Raw genomic sequence first — 17001 nt, 5'->3', positions numbered from 1 at the left:
AACGGATTCGGAGCCACTGGACGTGGGTGTGGGTCTCAGCCCTGCCCTTTGGTACTCAGTAGCTTTGGAAGAACCATCTTCATTTCAGGCTCCTGGTTGGTAAAACAGTCATAATAACATCTGCCTTAGAGGGCCGTGCGAGAATGAAGTGAAAAAAGGCATACTTCACCACCAGAGAGTCCCCGGAGTCCAATGCAAACGGAATATCTGTCATTATTAATGATAGCATATGTCAACATGTGTGAAAAGCTATGAACTATAAAATACTGGCAATAAAAATCACAAATGTGCACCATGAGGAGGGAGAAACACGAGAGGAATCTCAAAACAGTAGCAAAGTTTTACAGGAAAATCAAAAAAGAGAACGTGTATGCAATTAAAAGAGGAAAGTAACGCGTTCAGAAATCATAATGCCGGCCAACACTGCTAAAGTCCATGAAAGGTCATGGGCATGTTTCTGGGTAAACTAAGAGCAAGGAAGCCGTGGCATAATTGTGATAAAGCAAATGGCGAAAAGGGAAAATGGAGAGTGGGTTTGATTTTTCTTCTACCCTCTATGAAAACACAGCTCTCCATGTGAGACAATGTAAAATACAGGCCAATACTGAAGAATGAAGATCCTAGATGGATGAAGGGTTGAAAATCTCATCCTAGCATGGGAACAGTACTTGACCTTACTGTGAGTGGGTCTCAGAAAATTTATGGAAGATGAAAAACTGCATGGATGGGAACACCTTTTTTAATGGCACCAGAACAAACCTCCTTTCATTCCATAACCTTTCTGAACTCTCTGTGCACTTCCAAATTGGAGGATCTGATCGGGGAGATGCTACAGAGACTGAGAGACACCAGGTAGCCTAGAAGGGGATACGTGCCATTCCAACTTTCTTTTATACTCATGATGCATTTTTATCTGCCTGTCCGTGGAGAATCTTCAATGCAAAACAATTGGATACTGTGACCTATAAAACTACATTTACTATAAATAAGAAATTAAGGAGGGAGTGGAAGAAAGAAGTGAAAAACCATAATACACACAGGATGATCATATTTTTTAATATTATACTGTATAATAATTCAAGTTATCTAAAAAAAAAGAATCTTAAAGGTTCTCACCGCAAAGAAGTGACAAATGTTTGATACGATGGATAACCTAACCATCCTGAGTTATCAATACACAGTCTAGCAAAATACTACATGGCACCATGTGAAGATGAACAACTATTGCCTGTAATTTAAAATAACACAAGCTGGCCAAGAGACGATGCCTGACAGCGGATTAGGAGTGAGGATGAAGTAGTCAACCTCAGAAATGAAATGTGACAGAGAGGAGTGGGTGCAGCGAGATAAGCTGTCAGGACGCCTGCACCCCCTATCGAGTATGGGCGTGAGTCCTAGGTACTCCGCCTCCGATCCAGCTCCTGTCAATGCACCTGGGAAAGAGCCAGGAGGCATTCCAGGTGCTTTGGTCCCTGCCACACATTTGGAAAACTTCGATGGAGTTCCAGGCTCCTGGCTGAGGCCTGTCCCAGCCCTGGCTGCCGTGGGATTTGGGGAGTGAAGTAGCAGAAACAGAAGGAATCTCTCTTTTTGTCTTTCACTCTGCCTTTTAAACACACATACACACACACACACACACTCTCACATAAAATATTTACTTATTTGGAAGGCAGAGTTATAAAGAGGCAGAGGCAGAGAGAGAGAGAGGTCTATCATCCGATGGTTCACTCCCCATCAGATGGCAGCAACTGCAAGGGCTGCGCCGATCTGAAGTCAGGAGCCAGGAGCTTCTTCCAGGTCTCCCATGTGGGTGCAGGGGCTCAAGGACTTGGGCCATCTTCTACTGCTTTCCCAGGCCATAGCAGAGAGCTGGATCGGAAGTGGAGCAGCTGGGACTCAAACTGGCACCCGCATGGGATGCCGACACTGCAGGCAGCGGCTTTACCTTCTATGCCGCAGTGTCAGCCCCACAAATATATTTTTAAGAGATAAACATAAAGGAAAATTTAATAAGGATAGCTAGAATGAATAGTCTCTTAAATGAAAGCTACTTCTAAAAACATTATCAGGAGGCCAGTGCTGTGGTGTAGTGGGCAAAGCCTCTGCCTGAGGTGCCAGCATCCCATATGGGCACTGGCTCAAGTCCCAGCCGCTCCACTTCCTATCCAGCTCCCTGCTCATGTGCCTGAGAAAGCTGCAGAAGATGGTCCCAGTGCTTGGGCCCCTACATCCACATGGGAGACCCAGAAAAAGAACTTGGGTCGTGGCTTCCAATCAGCTCAGCTCTTGCCATTGCAGCCATTTGGAGAGTGAACCAGTGGATTCAAGACCTCTGTCTTCCTCCCTCTGTAACTCTCCCTCTCAAACACATAACAAAAAAATCTTTGAAAAAATTATCAGTATACACAACATTGTGATTCCTCTGGCCAGATTTTTTTCATCTCCTGTGTTTTATGTGTTTCTTTTCTTTGTTTTTATTTGACAGGCAGAGTTAGACAGTGAGAGAGAGAGAGAGACAGAGAGAAAGGTCTTCCTTCCATTGATTCACCCCCCAAATGGCCACTATGGCCGGCGCTGCACCAATCCGAAGCCAGGAGCCAGGTGCTTCCTCCTGGTCTTCTATGCAGGTGCAGGGGCCCAAGCACTTGGGCCATCCTCCACTATCTTCCCAGGCCTCAGCAGAGAGCTGGACTGGAAGAGGAGCAACTGGTACTAGAACCCAGCACCCATATAGAATGCTGGCGCCGCAGGCGGAGGATTAACCAACTGAGCCATGGCACCGGCCCCTTTTCTTTAAGATGTATTTATTTGAAAGGCAGAGTTGAAGAGAGGCAAGGAGAAACAAAGAGAAAGAGAGAGAGAGACCTTCCATTTAATGGTTCACTCTCCAAAATGGCTCCAATAGTCCAGAGCTGGACCAGACCAAAGCCAAGAAGCTGGAACTCCATCTGGATCTACCAAGGACATGGGCCATCTTCCAATGCTTTCCCAGGTACATTAGCAGGGATCTGGATGAGAAGTGGAGTAGCCAGGACTGTAATGGGCACCCTTATGGGATGCTGGAGTCACAGGTGGTGGCCTAACCCAAGGCACCATATCACTGACCCCTTACGTCTTTCAATTGAAAATAATGTCTGTACTATCCATCCATGTATTTGTTCCCTATTACTGAATATCCTCTTTGTTACAGATCCTGTACTAGGTGTTACTGATACAGAAGTGATTAAAACAATACCCTTGCCTTTCAAAGACTTCAGTTTTGTAAGGAGATTTTTAAATTATTATTATTAATCAGTTTTGACACTCGAAGGTCAGAGCAGGAATACGTGAGGCCTTGAGGTGTTATGGGATTTCTGCCAGAGGATGACGAGAGTTGAGATGTTTTTATCAGCTAACACTCTCCAAGAAGGAGAATTTGCTTCGAGACAAAGTTTTCCAGGGAGATCTAGGGGAAACTGACTGCCAGCAGTCCAGCAAAGGGGCCATCTAACACAAAGGCCAGGAGACAGAAGTGACAGACATCGGAAACAGCAGGAATCTGAGGGAGAGAAAGCAGTAACAGAGGGCTGCAACGCCAGCATCCCATATGGCGTCGATACAAGTCTCAGCTGTTCCACTTCCGACTCAGCTCCCTGCTACAGTGCCTGGAAAAGCAGCAGAAGATAGCCTAAGTGCCTGGGCTCCTGCCACCACACAGGAGACCCTGATGCAGTTCCAGGCTCCTGACTTCAGCCCTGACCGGTCCTGGCCATTGTAGTCATCTAGGGAGTGAACCAGTGAATCAAAGATGGGTCGGTCTCTCTCTCTCTCTCTCTCTCCCTCTCCCTCTCCCTCTCCCTTTCCCTCTCCCTCTCCCTCTCCCTCTCCCTTCTTCCCCTCTCTCCTTATCTCTCTCTCTCCAACTCTGCCTTTTAAATAAATAAAATAAATCTTTAAAAAAAATCCATAACAGACAAAGATAGAAAGGACGCAAATACAAATTAGATCTTTGTTTGTGATGCTGTAAGTCTGAACTTAATGTTGAAAGCACCCATAGCTACAAGGCAAAATTTGAGGGTTTGTTTTCTTTAACAAAAACCTTTGATTCCACACACCAGTGTATTATGCCAGGCTTACCTAAAAATAAAATAATATGCGTAGTATTGAAGAATATTGCAGGATACAGAACGGAGGGCACAGGACTCCTAGCGAGCAGTGAGGAAGGTAGAGGGGACGCCTTGCCAGCCAAGACAGCCAAGCCAGCCCTGGCAATGGCTAACGTGACAGATGTCAGCCAGATCACCCTCATATCCAGGAAAATGGAAGAAGAAAATGATCACAGGAGGTTCGATTTTGCTAACTCAGAAAAATAGCGAACTTCCTGGCGTGTTCTCCAGATTGTGGCGAATAATGACACTTATGCATTCTTTTCATGCTTACCTATGTAACATTGAAGTTACACATACATACATACTATGTACATATATATACATATATATGGATGGATGGATGGATGGATAGATAGATAGATAGATAGATAGACAGACAGATAGATAGATTTGAAAATCCATTGCAGATGCAAGAACATTGCAAGGCATCCAAGAACTGAATATGGGCATTTACATGGAGAAGCAGTAAACCATGGATTTAGCTCAGTTTTGCACATGAAGCATGCTAATTTATTGTGAGCATAGTTTTATCTGTAGTATCTACAATGTACATCATAGCTTTATTAGCCCACTTTGTTCCTTTCCTCTGTTAGAATCTTTGACCATTTATTTTCCCACGATCCTTTTTGAGGGAAAGGGTGCTATGAATTTAAGGCATCAAACGCATCTTCGGCATTGGCTCTTTGCCCTCTTAAAGCTTCCGAGTCTTTTCTAAAATTATCCGTATTTTTTGTCTATTATAGGAAAAGTTACACCACTAGGATACTTCACAGGCTGTGCTGGGATGTTTTAGAGGTGGGTGACGTTCTCTTAACAGGACGGCAACATGGTCTCCACACTGAAGACCACAGTTCAAACAGGCACAGAAATCATACACATGGAACAAAAGAATCTAATCGGGCAGCTTTATAAACCATGCACAGAACTCCCTCGCCGCCAGTTTACATAGAATTGCTTTTATTTTAGCAATGTTCTTTTAATTAAGTCCTAAACATCGAAAACATGGCAAATGCAAATATGTATTACAAATCCTTAATTATGAGGATCACTAAGCATTCATGCTGCTTTCAGCCTTGGAGATACTCTTTTTGCTTAAAATCAGCCAAAATGGAGAGATAAAAGCGAATGGTGTGAAAAACGTTAAACTTTGTTTGTAACGCCCTTGACTTGGCACCACTGTCATATCACAACATTATCTTTAAAAAAATGTTAAATTATATCTCAATTTATCTAGTGGCTATTAAGCCAAACTCTCTTCTGCCATTCTCCAACGCACCACCATGTTTAGAGAGACCAGCAGCCGAGGACTGGGGAGAAGGTGAGCAGCGAGTCTGAGCTTTTCCCAACAAGTCCCAGAAAATACAGAACTTTGAAATCACAAAAGGATAAACCTGTTCCTGTGTTTAAGATGAATTTCAATTGGATGCAAAAAGGTCTCTTGTTAATTTTTAACCCCACACATTGTTGTAAAAGCATCCTGGAGACTCCTAGTATGGATAAGAAATAAGAAACAATCTTATTGTATATTCTAACACTAATCCAAAATATGTCACCAGGAGCAGTGTTCGCCGTTACCCAATCAACATGGCCTCTTCCTCACTTCCAACCCTTAATATCTTCCAATACACAAAGATACGCACATACGCACACAGTAATGGTTTCAACTCGGCAATTCAATTCTCTTAAAGGCCATTTTCAATTTAGTCCCTTCCTTCTCTGTGGTCAACTGCTAATCAACAGATTTTAAAAGACAAACACACGTTAATACTTTCGAAAACTGAAGAAAAGTCTTGAAGGTCTGAACACATACATCACTATTTGCAGAAGAGTTACTAGCCCGGAGATTTAATCTTCTCGAATTTTCCAAGAAATCCTTACATTGGTTCTTGTATAAGCAAAGGTTACTGGTTGATATTGAAACAAAATTGGGTGTCTCCACTGTGGACCAAGGGAATAAAGTATGGGCTCAAGGGGAATGCTTATGGCATAGTGGTTAAGATGCAGCTCGAGACATCCACATTCCATATCTGAGTGCTTGGGTTCAAGTTTATTTGAACCCAGGTTTATTTGAACCTTGGCTCCACTTCATTTGCCAGCTTCCTGCCAATGCACACCCTGGAAGGCAGTGGGTTATGGCTCTAGTAGTCAGAACCCTGCAATCTATTGGAGAGACTTGGATTGGGTTCTAGGATCCTGACTTCAACCTGGCCCAGTCCAGGCTATTACAGGTATTTGGGGCATGAATCAGCAGACAATCTCTCTCCTTTTCTCCCTTTCTCTCGCTCTTGCTCTCTCATACATGCTCTCTACCTTCCAAACAAATAAAAACATATTTATATCTACATACATATTCATATATATATATATATATATATATAAATTCACATATATATGTTCAAGGTCATCCAGAGAACTATCAATGTTAATTCTTATGACTAATCCCTATGAGAGTTTATTGGTGTCCTTATTCAAAGGATAATTTTTTTTAAAACTTTGTAGGTTATAACTACAGACTACACTAAGTAATGAAATGATAGGTTATAGTTTGAAAATGATACAATAAATGTAATTTATAAAGGCAGGTGCATTGATGTATTTACATGCTACCGCTAAACTAATATCCACCTATGACCCCATTTGTAAGTACCATAATTGCCCCTGCGGAAAAAAAAAATGGTTATAGAAACAAATATGTCTTTTACGATTTAAAAGCACATCTTGTCCGATTCTAAGGCACCACAAAGTATGAAAGATACTTAATAAAAACGTAATTAGAGCTATGGCCAACTGATACATAGCATGCTATTTTTCCTTTGTGATTTAAAAACCTTAGAGATAAATTTCATCACTGCTCTATTAAATAGTTACGGCATTAAAAATTTTTATAGTTACTAATTTTGAACTACTTAAAATGTCAAATGTTTTCAGGCCTCACTCACTTTTCCAATTATTACACTGGAATGACTCATTAACTGTAACATAAACAGGTTCGTTTTTACCTCCTGTTAGGCTACTTCTCCGATTTTATTACTAGAGTACCACTTTGCCATGAACCATGACAAAAATTCATTGGGAAGAAAAACAAACATCAATCACACACTCTTCCTCTTCCAAATACAAGTGTTCTGTGGGCAGACTGAAGCAATAATAATAACTCACAGTGGATTTTACGTACACATTCTCTATCATTATGGGATAATCTAGTTCCAGGCACCAAGGATGTGACTGCCTTGGCAAAAGATACTTTGATGAAAGTTTTATCCTCCAAGTCAACTGGAAGACAAACACAGCTTTCCTTCTGCAGAATGCATCAGATTTACTCTCATCAACACAGAACCACCAGGCTCTGGCATTCTTCACCCACACTTTGGAGATCCAAACTCTGGAAAAACAGGGCTGTGCATATAACACTACAGGAGAAATTACTGCTTGGGACACCCAGCACCCCAGCTGAATGCCTGGCACACAGTCCCTCCAGCTTCCTGCCTGTGGACATCCTAGGAGGCAGCTGAGGATGGTCCAAATACGTGGGTTCCTGCCATCCACATGGGAGACCTGAATGGAGTTCACGCTCTTGGCTCCATCCAGCCTGACACATCCCTACTGGTTGCAGTCATCTGGGAAGTGAACTAGCGAATGGAAGATCTGTGTGTGTGTGTGTGTCTGTCTGTCTGTCTTTCTCTCTCTCACTCTGCTTTCACATAAATAAATGAATAAAACTTTAAAATTTAATAAATAAAATCAGACTTAGAAACAAGAACGGCCAGTTCCGGAAGTCAAATGAATGCATACACTATATACATGCGTAAGACATGTGCATTCGCACGTGCATCCCTAAGTGCACACGGTCAGACAACCACAGCCTCAGAGATACCTTGTTGAAATCTCACACATCAGGGACTGGCACTGTGCTGCAGCAGGTTAAACCACTGCCTGCAGCACCAAAATCCCATACCGGGATTTTGCCAGTTACCCAGTTCAAGTCCCAGCTGCTACACATGCGATTCGGTTCTCTGATAATGTGGTTGGGAAGGCAGCAGAAGATGGCCCAAGTACATGGGACCCTACCACCCATGTGGGAAACACGGAGTTCCAGGCTCCTGGATTCAGCCTGGTCCAGCTTCAGCCATTTTGGCCATTTGGGGAATGAACCAAATCTCTTCTTCACTGTCTGTCTGTCTCTCTGTCTCTCTCTCTCTGACACTCCGCCTCTCAAATAAATAAAAATTTGGGGCATTTGTTTCTCTTAGATTTTTCTTTTGAAAATGATCAAAACCAAACAGACCTTAACTTTGATCCTACAATGCAAGACCTGCTATTAAAGAAATACCCAGTAAAACAATCACCCATACATTCTTTAAGAACTCACCCTTCCAGGCCCACACTGTGGCATAGCAGGTTAACGCTCTGGCCTGAAACACCGGTATCCTATATGGGCACCAGTTCGAGACCCGGCTGCTCCACTTCTGATCCAGCTCTCGGCCATGGCCTGGGAAAGCAGTAGAAGATGGCCCAAGTCCTTGGGTCCCTGCAACTACGTGGAAGACCTGGAAGAAGCTCCTGGTTCCTGGCTTCAGATTGGTGCAGTTCCAGCGAATGTGGCCAACTGGGGAGATTGGGGAGTAAACCAGCAGATGGAAGACCTCTCTCTCTCTCTCTCTCTCTCTCTCTCTCTCTCTCTCTGCCTCTCCTCTCTGTGTAACTCTTTCAAATAAATAAATAAATCTTAAAAAAAAAAAGAACTCACCCTTTCACTGCCACCATCAACACAGTTCATTTTGTATTTTGTATGTAGAATATTCATGAGCCATCTTTCATTTTAAGGATATATTCTGTGATGACTCAATATTTCCCATGATACCAGTTAACTTGACAAATAGCAAATGATTCCTGATAAATACTAAGAAAGTTTTGAGATCAAAATTTTTCAATCAATGACCATTGAAACACTAGCCTGTTGCCAAAAAATCATACCAATATTTGTATAATTAAACATTTCATCAGAAATACTCAACTACCAATCTGAATTGGTTTTATAGGATTCATAGACTATAGACATTTTTCTTTTCTTCTTACTGTTTTCAGGGGCTGAACCATTCTGTAAAATTTAACCCATTAAGAAGGAAAGGAAAATACTTTTAAAAGGATAGTGAAGGATTTCTTAGATAACCTTGGAAGAACTAGCAACCTTTGATTCATCAGCTAACAACATTAGGTTTCCAATTCCATATTGACTAATCTAAGGTAAAAGAAATCCAAGTTCTAAACATAGTATAAAATAGAGAAAGGTAGGTATTTGTAAACAAGACTGATAATCTATTGTGTGATAACAAATCAAACAAAAACCCTGCAGAGCCACTCAATGCCAATGTCACCATTCCTAATCGTCTACTTAGAGTGGACGGTCATGAATCCTATCACAGCTCTTGTTGACAACAGAGAAAGTCACATTCCAGTAACTGCCCTGAGACTGTCCTAGTTCTAGCAGTTTTACTTTGATTGGGAAGTCGGTCTTTAGATGATGCTTAAAATCTTCTCTTAGAATTGGATCACTAAAAACAACACTATGAATAAACTGTTTTATCAAATGACCATCTATTTTGAAAAATACTGCTGCAACAAAATTTCAATGAAAATCATTATTTAGATATTACAATCAGTTAATCTTAACTTTTTTAAAAAGACTGTAGTAAGGGCTGACTCCTTGGCTCACTTGGTTAATCCTCCCATATGGGCACTAGGTTCTAGTCCCGGTTGTTCCTCTCCCAGTCCAGCTCTCTGCTGTGGCCTGGGAAGGCAGTGGAGGATGGCCCAAGTGCTTGGGCCCCTGCACCCACATGGGAGACCAGGAAGAGGCACCTGGCTCCTGGCTTCGGATCGGCACAGCTGCGGCTGTAGCGGCCATTTTTGGGAGTGAACCAACGGAAAGAAGACCTTTCTGTCTGTCTCTCTCATTGTCTAACTCTAGCTGTCAAATAAATAAATAAATAAAAAGACAGTAGTAAACAGTGTAATGTAAACAAATGAGGCCAATGATTAGTTCTTGGAAATCAAAAATAAATACAATTCCAAACGGACAAGGCATTGACACACAAATTAATTATATTGGCATGACTAGGTGAAAGGCACTTGCTTAATTATTGTGAATTCTCAGTGGATAAGGCTTAAGCGAAAATCTATGACTCAATTTATTCTAGAAAGTTTGCCAATTTCAGAATTGTTAGGAAGCTGTTGTTTTAAAAGGCATAGAGGCAAAAGCACTCTTCTTAGAAGAACGTTTCCCTTAATGTAAGTTTCTGATTGGTGTGGAGTGAAAATGTTTATACTCATGAAAATGGAAATTAACATTAGAATTTTTGTTCAAAATATCAAGATGAAATTACTGAACATCTTATACCAATAGGATTACTTGAGAAGACATATGCCCCCTTAGCACTCAAAACTGCTAAAACTCTACACGTAATTACCAATAATTCATGCTCACAGCACTAACAAGATTTCTGAAGGAACATGACAGAGATATTAACTTGAAGGTTTCCTATTAAGGGTAATGTTGACCTTTAGTACCACAATCCCACAAATTTGGACTTGTGGGCAAACTTATTAAGACTAAGCTTTATCATAGTAGTATCATTTATATACTACACATTATTTAAATCAGCAGCAATGAACTTATTCTATGAAAAGACAACTAGAAAAGAATGTTATATAAGTACTTAGCAAAACAGAAAAATACTTTGAAAAACATAATATTAGCATTTGAAGCAAAAATTCTGGTCATACAGTTCTACATATAATGGATGACTAAATTTGAATTGTATATATTTTGTACCATAAAACAGTCTTCCTTCAATTTTTTCAGCTAAAAATGCAAAAACTCCCTTATCTTAAATAACACCAAAAAAAAAAAAAAAAAGGCAGCAGGTCCGATTTGGTTCATGGGACCTGGAAACCTCTAAGCTAAAAATGGTGATATCTTACAATTTGTATCATGCCACTCAATTCACCTGTTTTCATGGAAGAAATAAGTCAATTTAATCTTGCTATACAGATTGGCTTCAACAGAGAAATCAGACATTTTTTGAGAGTACATCAAAAAGTTTGTGGAAAATGGCATTAAAAAAGATAATTTTGGTGCCAAAATTTCTCTATTTATATGAGAATTCTTTAAAAAGTTCATGAAAATGCACACCGTGAAAAAACAGCATGGTTTCAAATGTTTCACACTAAAAGAAACTTTTAACTCTATTTTGAAATACCTTCATATGGCACAACTTCCAATATTAATTTCAGAAGATAGTAATATTTATTATCTAGAGTAACCACTAGGTATCAGAGTTGACGTTCATGTTAGCTTATGAGCAATGATTTCCCCAGTGCCAGAAACTTCCCTAATCAGAGATGATTTGAGGTATATGCAATAAGAAGTGGGGAGAATGGACTGAAGGAATAAAAATAAATACCGGCTGCCATTACAAGAGTCAGTGTGCCTGCTGATCTTCATGGCTGAGGGTCCACCTGACACATTGCATAATAGACTACATTGTATCAGTACTTTACTGTCGTATTCTGGTTAATTGCTATACACATGGATTTGGGGAAAGGGAGGAAGAAGCTTCTAGAAAGAATGAATGGTTAAGTATGAACAATTTGAGAATCTTTCCAATCACAGTTGGGTTGCTTCCCAAAGCCCACAAAAGCAATTGCCTATTCAAGCCATTACCTTCATCTATTACAGATTCTTCAGTACTTTTTTAAAGTAGCTGTCAGACATATCTATTTCAAATGTAGAAAGAAGGAATACAATGAGATGTTCTAATGAACTCATTGATAAGTTCTAAGGTGCGCATTACTCAGAGTAAGATTCAGTACACCAGAAACCAGGCAGCCTCTGTCACATGACCTGCAGGAGCAAAAAATAAACGCGAAACTCTCTCCAGCCCTACGACTTTACACCTGTCTCTAGTTTTGTGGTGCGCTGATCCCTCCCAGAGCTATCAATGTCTTAATATTCAGAAACGGTGAATTCCTCAGAAGAGTTACATAACAGGTTTCTCCCTTCTTGATGTTTCTCTCTTAGCAAGTGATGAAGAGTCAGTGAAGCTTCTCAAATAGCAAAGCCTTCCACAAGGATCTGTCTCCAAACATTCATGAAAGGGGCACTGCGATATCACAACGAACAAAGAGAAGAGACTTTCAACAAATTGACTGCTTTTCAAAGTCAGACAGATAGGCACCCATAGGCAAAGAATGTGGTCCACTCAACATACTCCATCTTTGTACAAGACAGTACTTAACATAGTCACAAAAACTGTGCAAGGACGTGGGTGTACCAGTCTACACATATACATTATGTATATACATTATGTATATACATAGTATATACATTACATACATATACATTATGTATATGTATGTATATATTATACATATACATCATGTATATACATAGTACATGTACATATATGTAAAAATGTGTGTATATGTGCACAGAATCCTTCTATTGTAAAGCTTCCCTGCTGATTAACCAGAACAATTAACATTCATATTACAGTGTGCCTAATGTCTGCTCTGTCCAGTGCCAAAAAGCTTTCCCATGGGCGGCCTTTGACTGACTTGGAAGATGACAGATTTGCTCCTGGTGAATCAGCTGCAAATAAAGAGAAAAGGGCTTTGGGTTCACCTGAGAGACAGAAAAAGACTTTTAATTTTCTTTATTTATATTCAGTTCTCCCTGACTTCAATATTGGTATTTAAGATTGATTCACCTTTTGCTAATATAAAGTCCTGTCCAAAAGAATTATTACAGCTCTTAGAATACTTTAATGTACTTTGCTGGTTGAGGCTGCTTGCTCTTAACACTAAATTCCAGTCTCACTGGTAAACATATATACTTGTCCTTCCAAAAAGTATAAAACATCTGAAATACTCTCTACCATGACTTGGGAATCAAACAGAATTTGTTCTTTCCAAAAAGAAAATCCTTTCTAAATACTGTGCAATAAAATTCAATTTGTGAAATGAACCATTTTCTCTTCTATCTATTGCTGCAAATTACACTGTCAAAATATCAACCAGAAATTACTAAACGAGACTTTCATTAGATGAAGTCACTTGGCATTTGAAGAACAGTCAACTCCTAACAGGTATAGTAACCAATAACTCCAACTTCAGTATTTAAATGTTCCTATTAATTTAAAATGTTATGGGCTCTCTAAGTTCATCAAAGATTTACCAGAGCATTGAACTACTTCCTGAACACACCAGCGCTGAACAGGTACAGAACCAGGACTGAAATTTCAAGCGTCAACAAGAGGTCCATCTACAGCCCGCCAGACATGAAGACTCAACTCTCGCCAGATCTCAGTAGGTCATCTTCACTTCACTAAGGAGATACCTTGCTCAAGAAAGCTATTTAACGTGAGTCTACCATTTATGCTGTGTATTGGGCTTCAAGAAGACAAACATGAACAACTAGTGGCCCAATTAACCGTGTTAATGTACTGTAACCCCAACTACGAGCAGAATACTGGAAAAACACTGATATGACTGAGTCTAGGCCAGAGCTGAGCTGTGCTTTTCCTAAGGGAAGATGTGTAAAGTGCTGTGCTTCACATTGTAAGAGTGACCTCTAGTGCCTTCCTTTTTCATTGAACTTCAGTAGTTGGAAGACGAATCACCCCTTTTCTACAAAACTTCAATTGTATGTGGGTGCCTGTGATGTTGTTGTTGCTACTGCTGCTTATTTGTTTCAGTGTTTGTCAAACGCTACCATTCCAGGATTCCAAGACTGCAACCAGATGAAGTTAGGCAAATTGTACCGAATTGTAGGAGTCCCACACATTCAAATTTAAAACTGAATCTGAGACACAGGGCAGCACCTGGAGTGCCGACGTTCTCAGCTTTCAGAGCCACTGATCCACGGTGACATTCAAGGAGCTCCCACTGAATGGAGACTTGAAGTCACAGTGCTCGCGCAGTGAGAATGGACATGGGGTGGGAAGTTCCTGTTTTTCCCATAGGAGAGTCCATCAATGCAATCGGGGGATGCACCACAGCAAACGCCTGATGGTTGGCTTCCATCACCCACACCTAAGGTGATCCAGCAGCAACACAGGCTCCTAAAACAGGCCTCATGGCCCTTTCATGATAAGCAAATGAGCTCTTCCTTCAACAGCCAAGAGAGAATCCAAAGTTGTGCTAGCCGAGCTTGGCTGTCGTTTAGTGAGAAGGGCAAAATTCTTCCACTTGGGAATTTTAAGCCAAACACAACTTTTAAAACTTTTTTTTTTAATCTCTGGTTTAAAAAAAAAAAGTGGCTGGAGAGAGTCTGTCAACTATTTCGAACAATATTCAAATCAGAAATAAGGATGCAGTAAACCATGCCTGAACCAATGGACTCAGAGTCAGAATATTCCATCACAAGCATGTGAAGTCACAAATTCAACCACCGAAGCATACCACTTTTGAAAAATCACCAGAATGTTTGCCTTTCTGCAAAACGTAGCAATCAGCCCCTCTTTCTCCAAGTCCCATGCTTTTAGCGGTGAGGACACAGATCTGAATATTGAGGTTTGCCTGCTCCTGAAGCCTGCAGTACATTCCAGCTATTAGCCTGCATCATTTTAAAGATGCAGCCAGCCGCTGGTGTGCCAAATCGCAAACTTCAGAAATGTAAGCTAATGCAGCAGAATGTAAAGTCTGCCAGTTGCTTTCTTGTTAGACATAATTCCAATAAAAGCCTGTAGTCCGTAAAAAGGGGAAGAAATGAAGACATTCACAGGCTCTTCCCTGGTTAAGATGCTAATTTAATGTTTTACTAGAACTTGAGTATGCTCAATGAATATTCAAAGACAAGAGGGTAAGATCCTACTCGCAGACAAAAAGAGACATAGCACTTTGCCTGTTTTGCCCAGACCAGGAGGAAAGACAAGTATCAACCCAGTGGCATTAGCACAATCTTCAAGGGCTGCTTCATTTACAGCAAGATGCCTTGCGGCAAATCCAGTGGCAAACAAATAATCATCAAAACAGCAGAATCAAAGTTTGTGCAGAGAGCTCCCTGCAAGTTTTAAATCATCTGCGGTCTACTTACAGGAATCCCCAGCTTCGATGCTGCTCCAATTTTGAGTAGATAACAGAAGTAGTGCTTGGAGGAGGGCTCCGAGGACAGACCCCATGTTCACATCTGCTGGGCTCCCGCAGAAGATCTTGCGTGGCTCTGCCCGGGCTCCAGCCCGGCTTCAGTCCCTCTCCCAGCTCCTCCTGGGTCTTCAGTACCTGAGTCTCTCTCAGTCTCCCTCCCTCCCTCTTTCCTCCTCCCCTCCTCCCCTGGTCTCCTGGTCTTGCTCTCTCTCTCCCTCCCTCCCTTCTCTCTCTCTCTCTCTCTCTCTCTCTCTCTCTCTCTCTCTCTCGTTCCCTCCCTCCCTCCCCCTCTCTCTCCCTCTCCCCCCTCCACTCTATCACACACACACAGCCCCACTCCTCACCGACAGGCACCCAGCATCTTCCCTAACAAGCATCCTCACTGCGAGGCCACGCCCACTCCTCGCAGCAGGTCCCAGAAATGGGCAGCCGCAACCTCCTCCGGATACCGAGCCGCTCCGAGCTCAGTGGTGCGCTGCGGTGATGAAAGCTGGACCCCGAGGCGGGGTCTCCGGCTCCTCGTGGGCCTCCTCCGGGCTCCCTCCGCCCTGCTCTCTTCTCCGGTAATCCTTAACCCTTTTCTCCCCGGTGCAGGTGCAGCGAGGGGGAAGGGCGAGGCGCTGGCGCCTCCCGATTCTGCCCAGGTCTTGCGTTTGGCAGAGCAAACCGCCCCGCTGAGCCTTCCTGGGCACCTGGGAGCGCGTCCAGGTGAAAACGCGTGATGTTTCCAAACAAAAGCATAAAATAAGACGGAAATAACTCAGCAGCCTTGGCGAACCGTAGCTGAAACTGTCCTCGGGGAAAACGCTCGCTGTTGTTTGTCTCCGTTTCTATAAAAACTATTCTCTTCAGCGAGGGTGAGGATTTTAGGATGGAAATGCCTCCCGGGCCGACACTGGTTCCTGCCTGGCCGATATTTTAAAACACCTGATAACGGCCTGAAACAAATTAGCATTTCTTATTTGGGTTCCTGCTTCAGGAGTACGAATCCACAAGGAAGCGCTCTGGATGGGTTTGTTTTGATGAGCGCACCATGCTGTGAATACGCAGCAGCGTTTGACAGTCAAATTCCTTAATAACAATTCTCAAAAGGCCTAAAATGGAAAATGATGGAACACCAGAGAAGGGAGCCCCCCCCCCCCAGTCCGTTCTCTCTCTCTCTCTCCCTCTCTCCCCCTCTCTCTCAAACACTGACAGCGTGAAAATGGAATTCAAGTGGATTGGAAGACAGAGGAGTAAAGTTGAATTCAGCAGAGTGAGGGCTACAGGAAAATGACCCCTCCAGTGGCTGGTCCGGGCATGCTGTCAATGCTATTGCCACGATGGAATATTAAAATATTGAAATGGAATGAACAGCAGGTAAGGAGAAGCATCCACATGGTGCCACGGTGTCAGATAAATCTCTGTACCGCCAATGTCAAGGTTGTGGACTGAGCACGCTAGGTGCTGTGGCAGTGGGCAGCCCGGAGTTCTGCAGCCTTGCCGTGGACGGCGTGGCAGAGGGGCGGGCGAAGTGTCACGGGCGTGCTGCACACCACGCAGGAGGGATGCTTCTGGTTCTCCTGTTTTACAGATGAGAAAACAGGAATGGGGAATTTGCATGATTTGACGAGGTCACAGAGCAGTAAGTGAAGTGCTGAGGGCTGCACTTCAGGCTCTGACTCGACTTTCGCTGCTGTCAGCCTAGGACTTGCCAGGGTACACTGCC

General features: G+C 42.3%; 1 protein-coding gene across 6 annotated transcripts in view; it reads right to left on the bottom strand.

Annotated features, from left to right (window-relative positions):
- The window catches only part of CNTNAP4 (contactin associated protein family member 4), a 291034-nt gene extending 275706 nt beyond the window's left edge, over positions 1–15328 (bottom strand). For all 6 annotated transcript variants that reach the window (XM_062176397.1, XM_062176399.1, XM_062176403.1 and 3 more), the window contains exon 1: positions 15244–15328. In XM_062176397.1, the coding sequence (XP_062032381.1) occupies positions 15244–15328 (85 nt within the window). The remainder of the gene's footprint in view (positions 1–15243) is intronic.
- Positions 15329–17001: the final 1673 nt, after the last annotated feature.

Source organism: Lepus europaeus, chromosome 19, assembly GCF_033115175.1.
Source record: "Lepus europaeus isolate LE1 chromosome 19, mLepTim1.pri, whole genome shotgun sequence".
NCBI lineage: Eukaryota > Metazoa > Chordata > Mammalia > Lagomorpha > Leporidae > Lepus > Lepus europaeus.
This window is presented reverse-complemented; position numbering and strand designations above follow the sequence as displayed.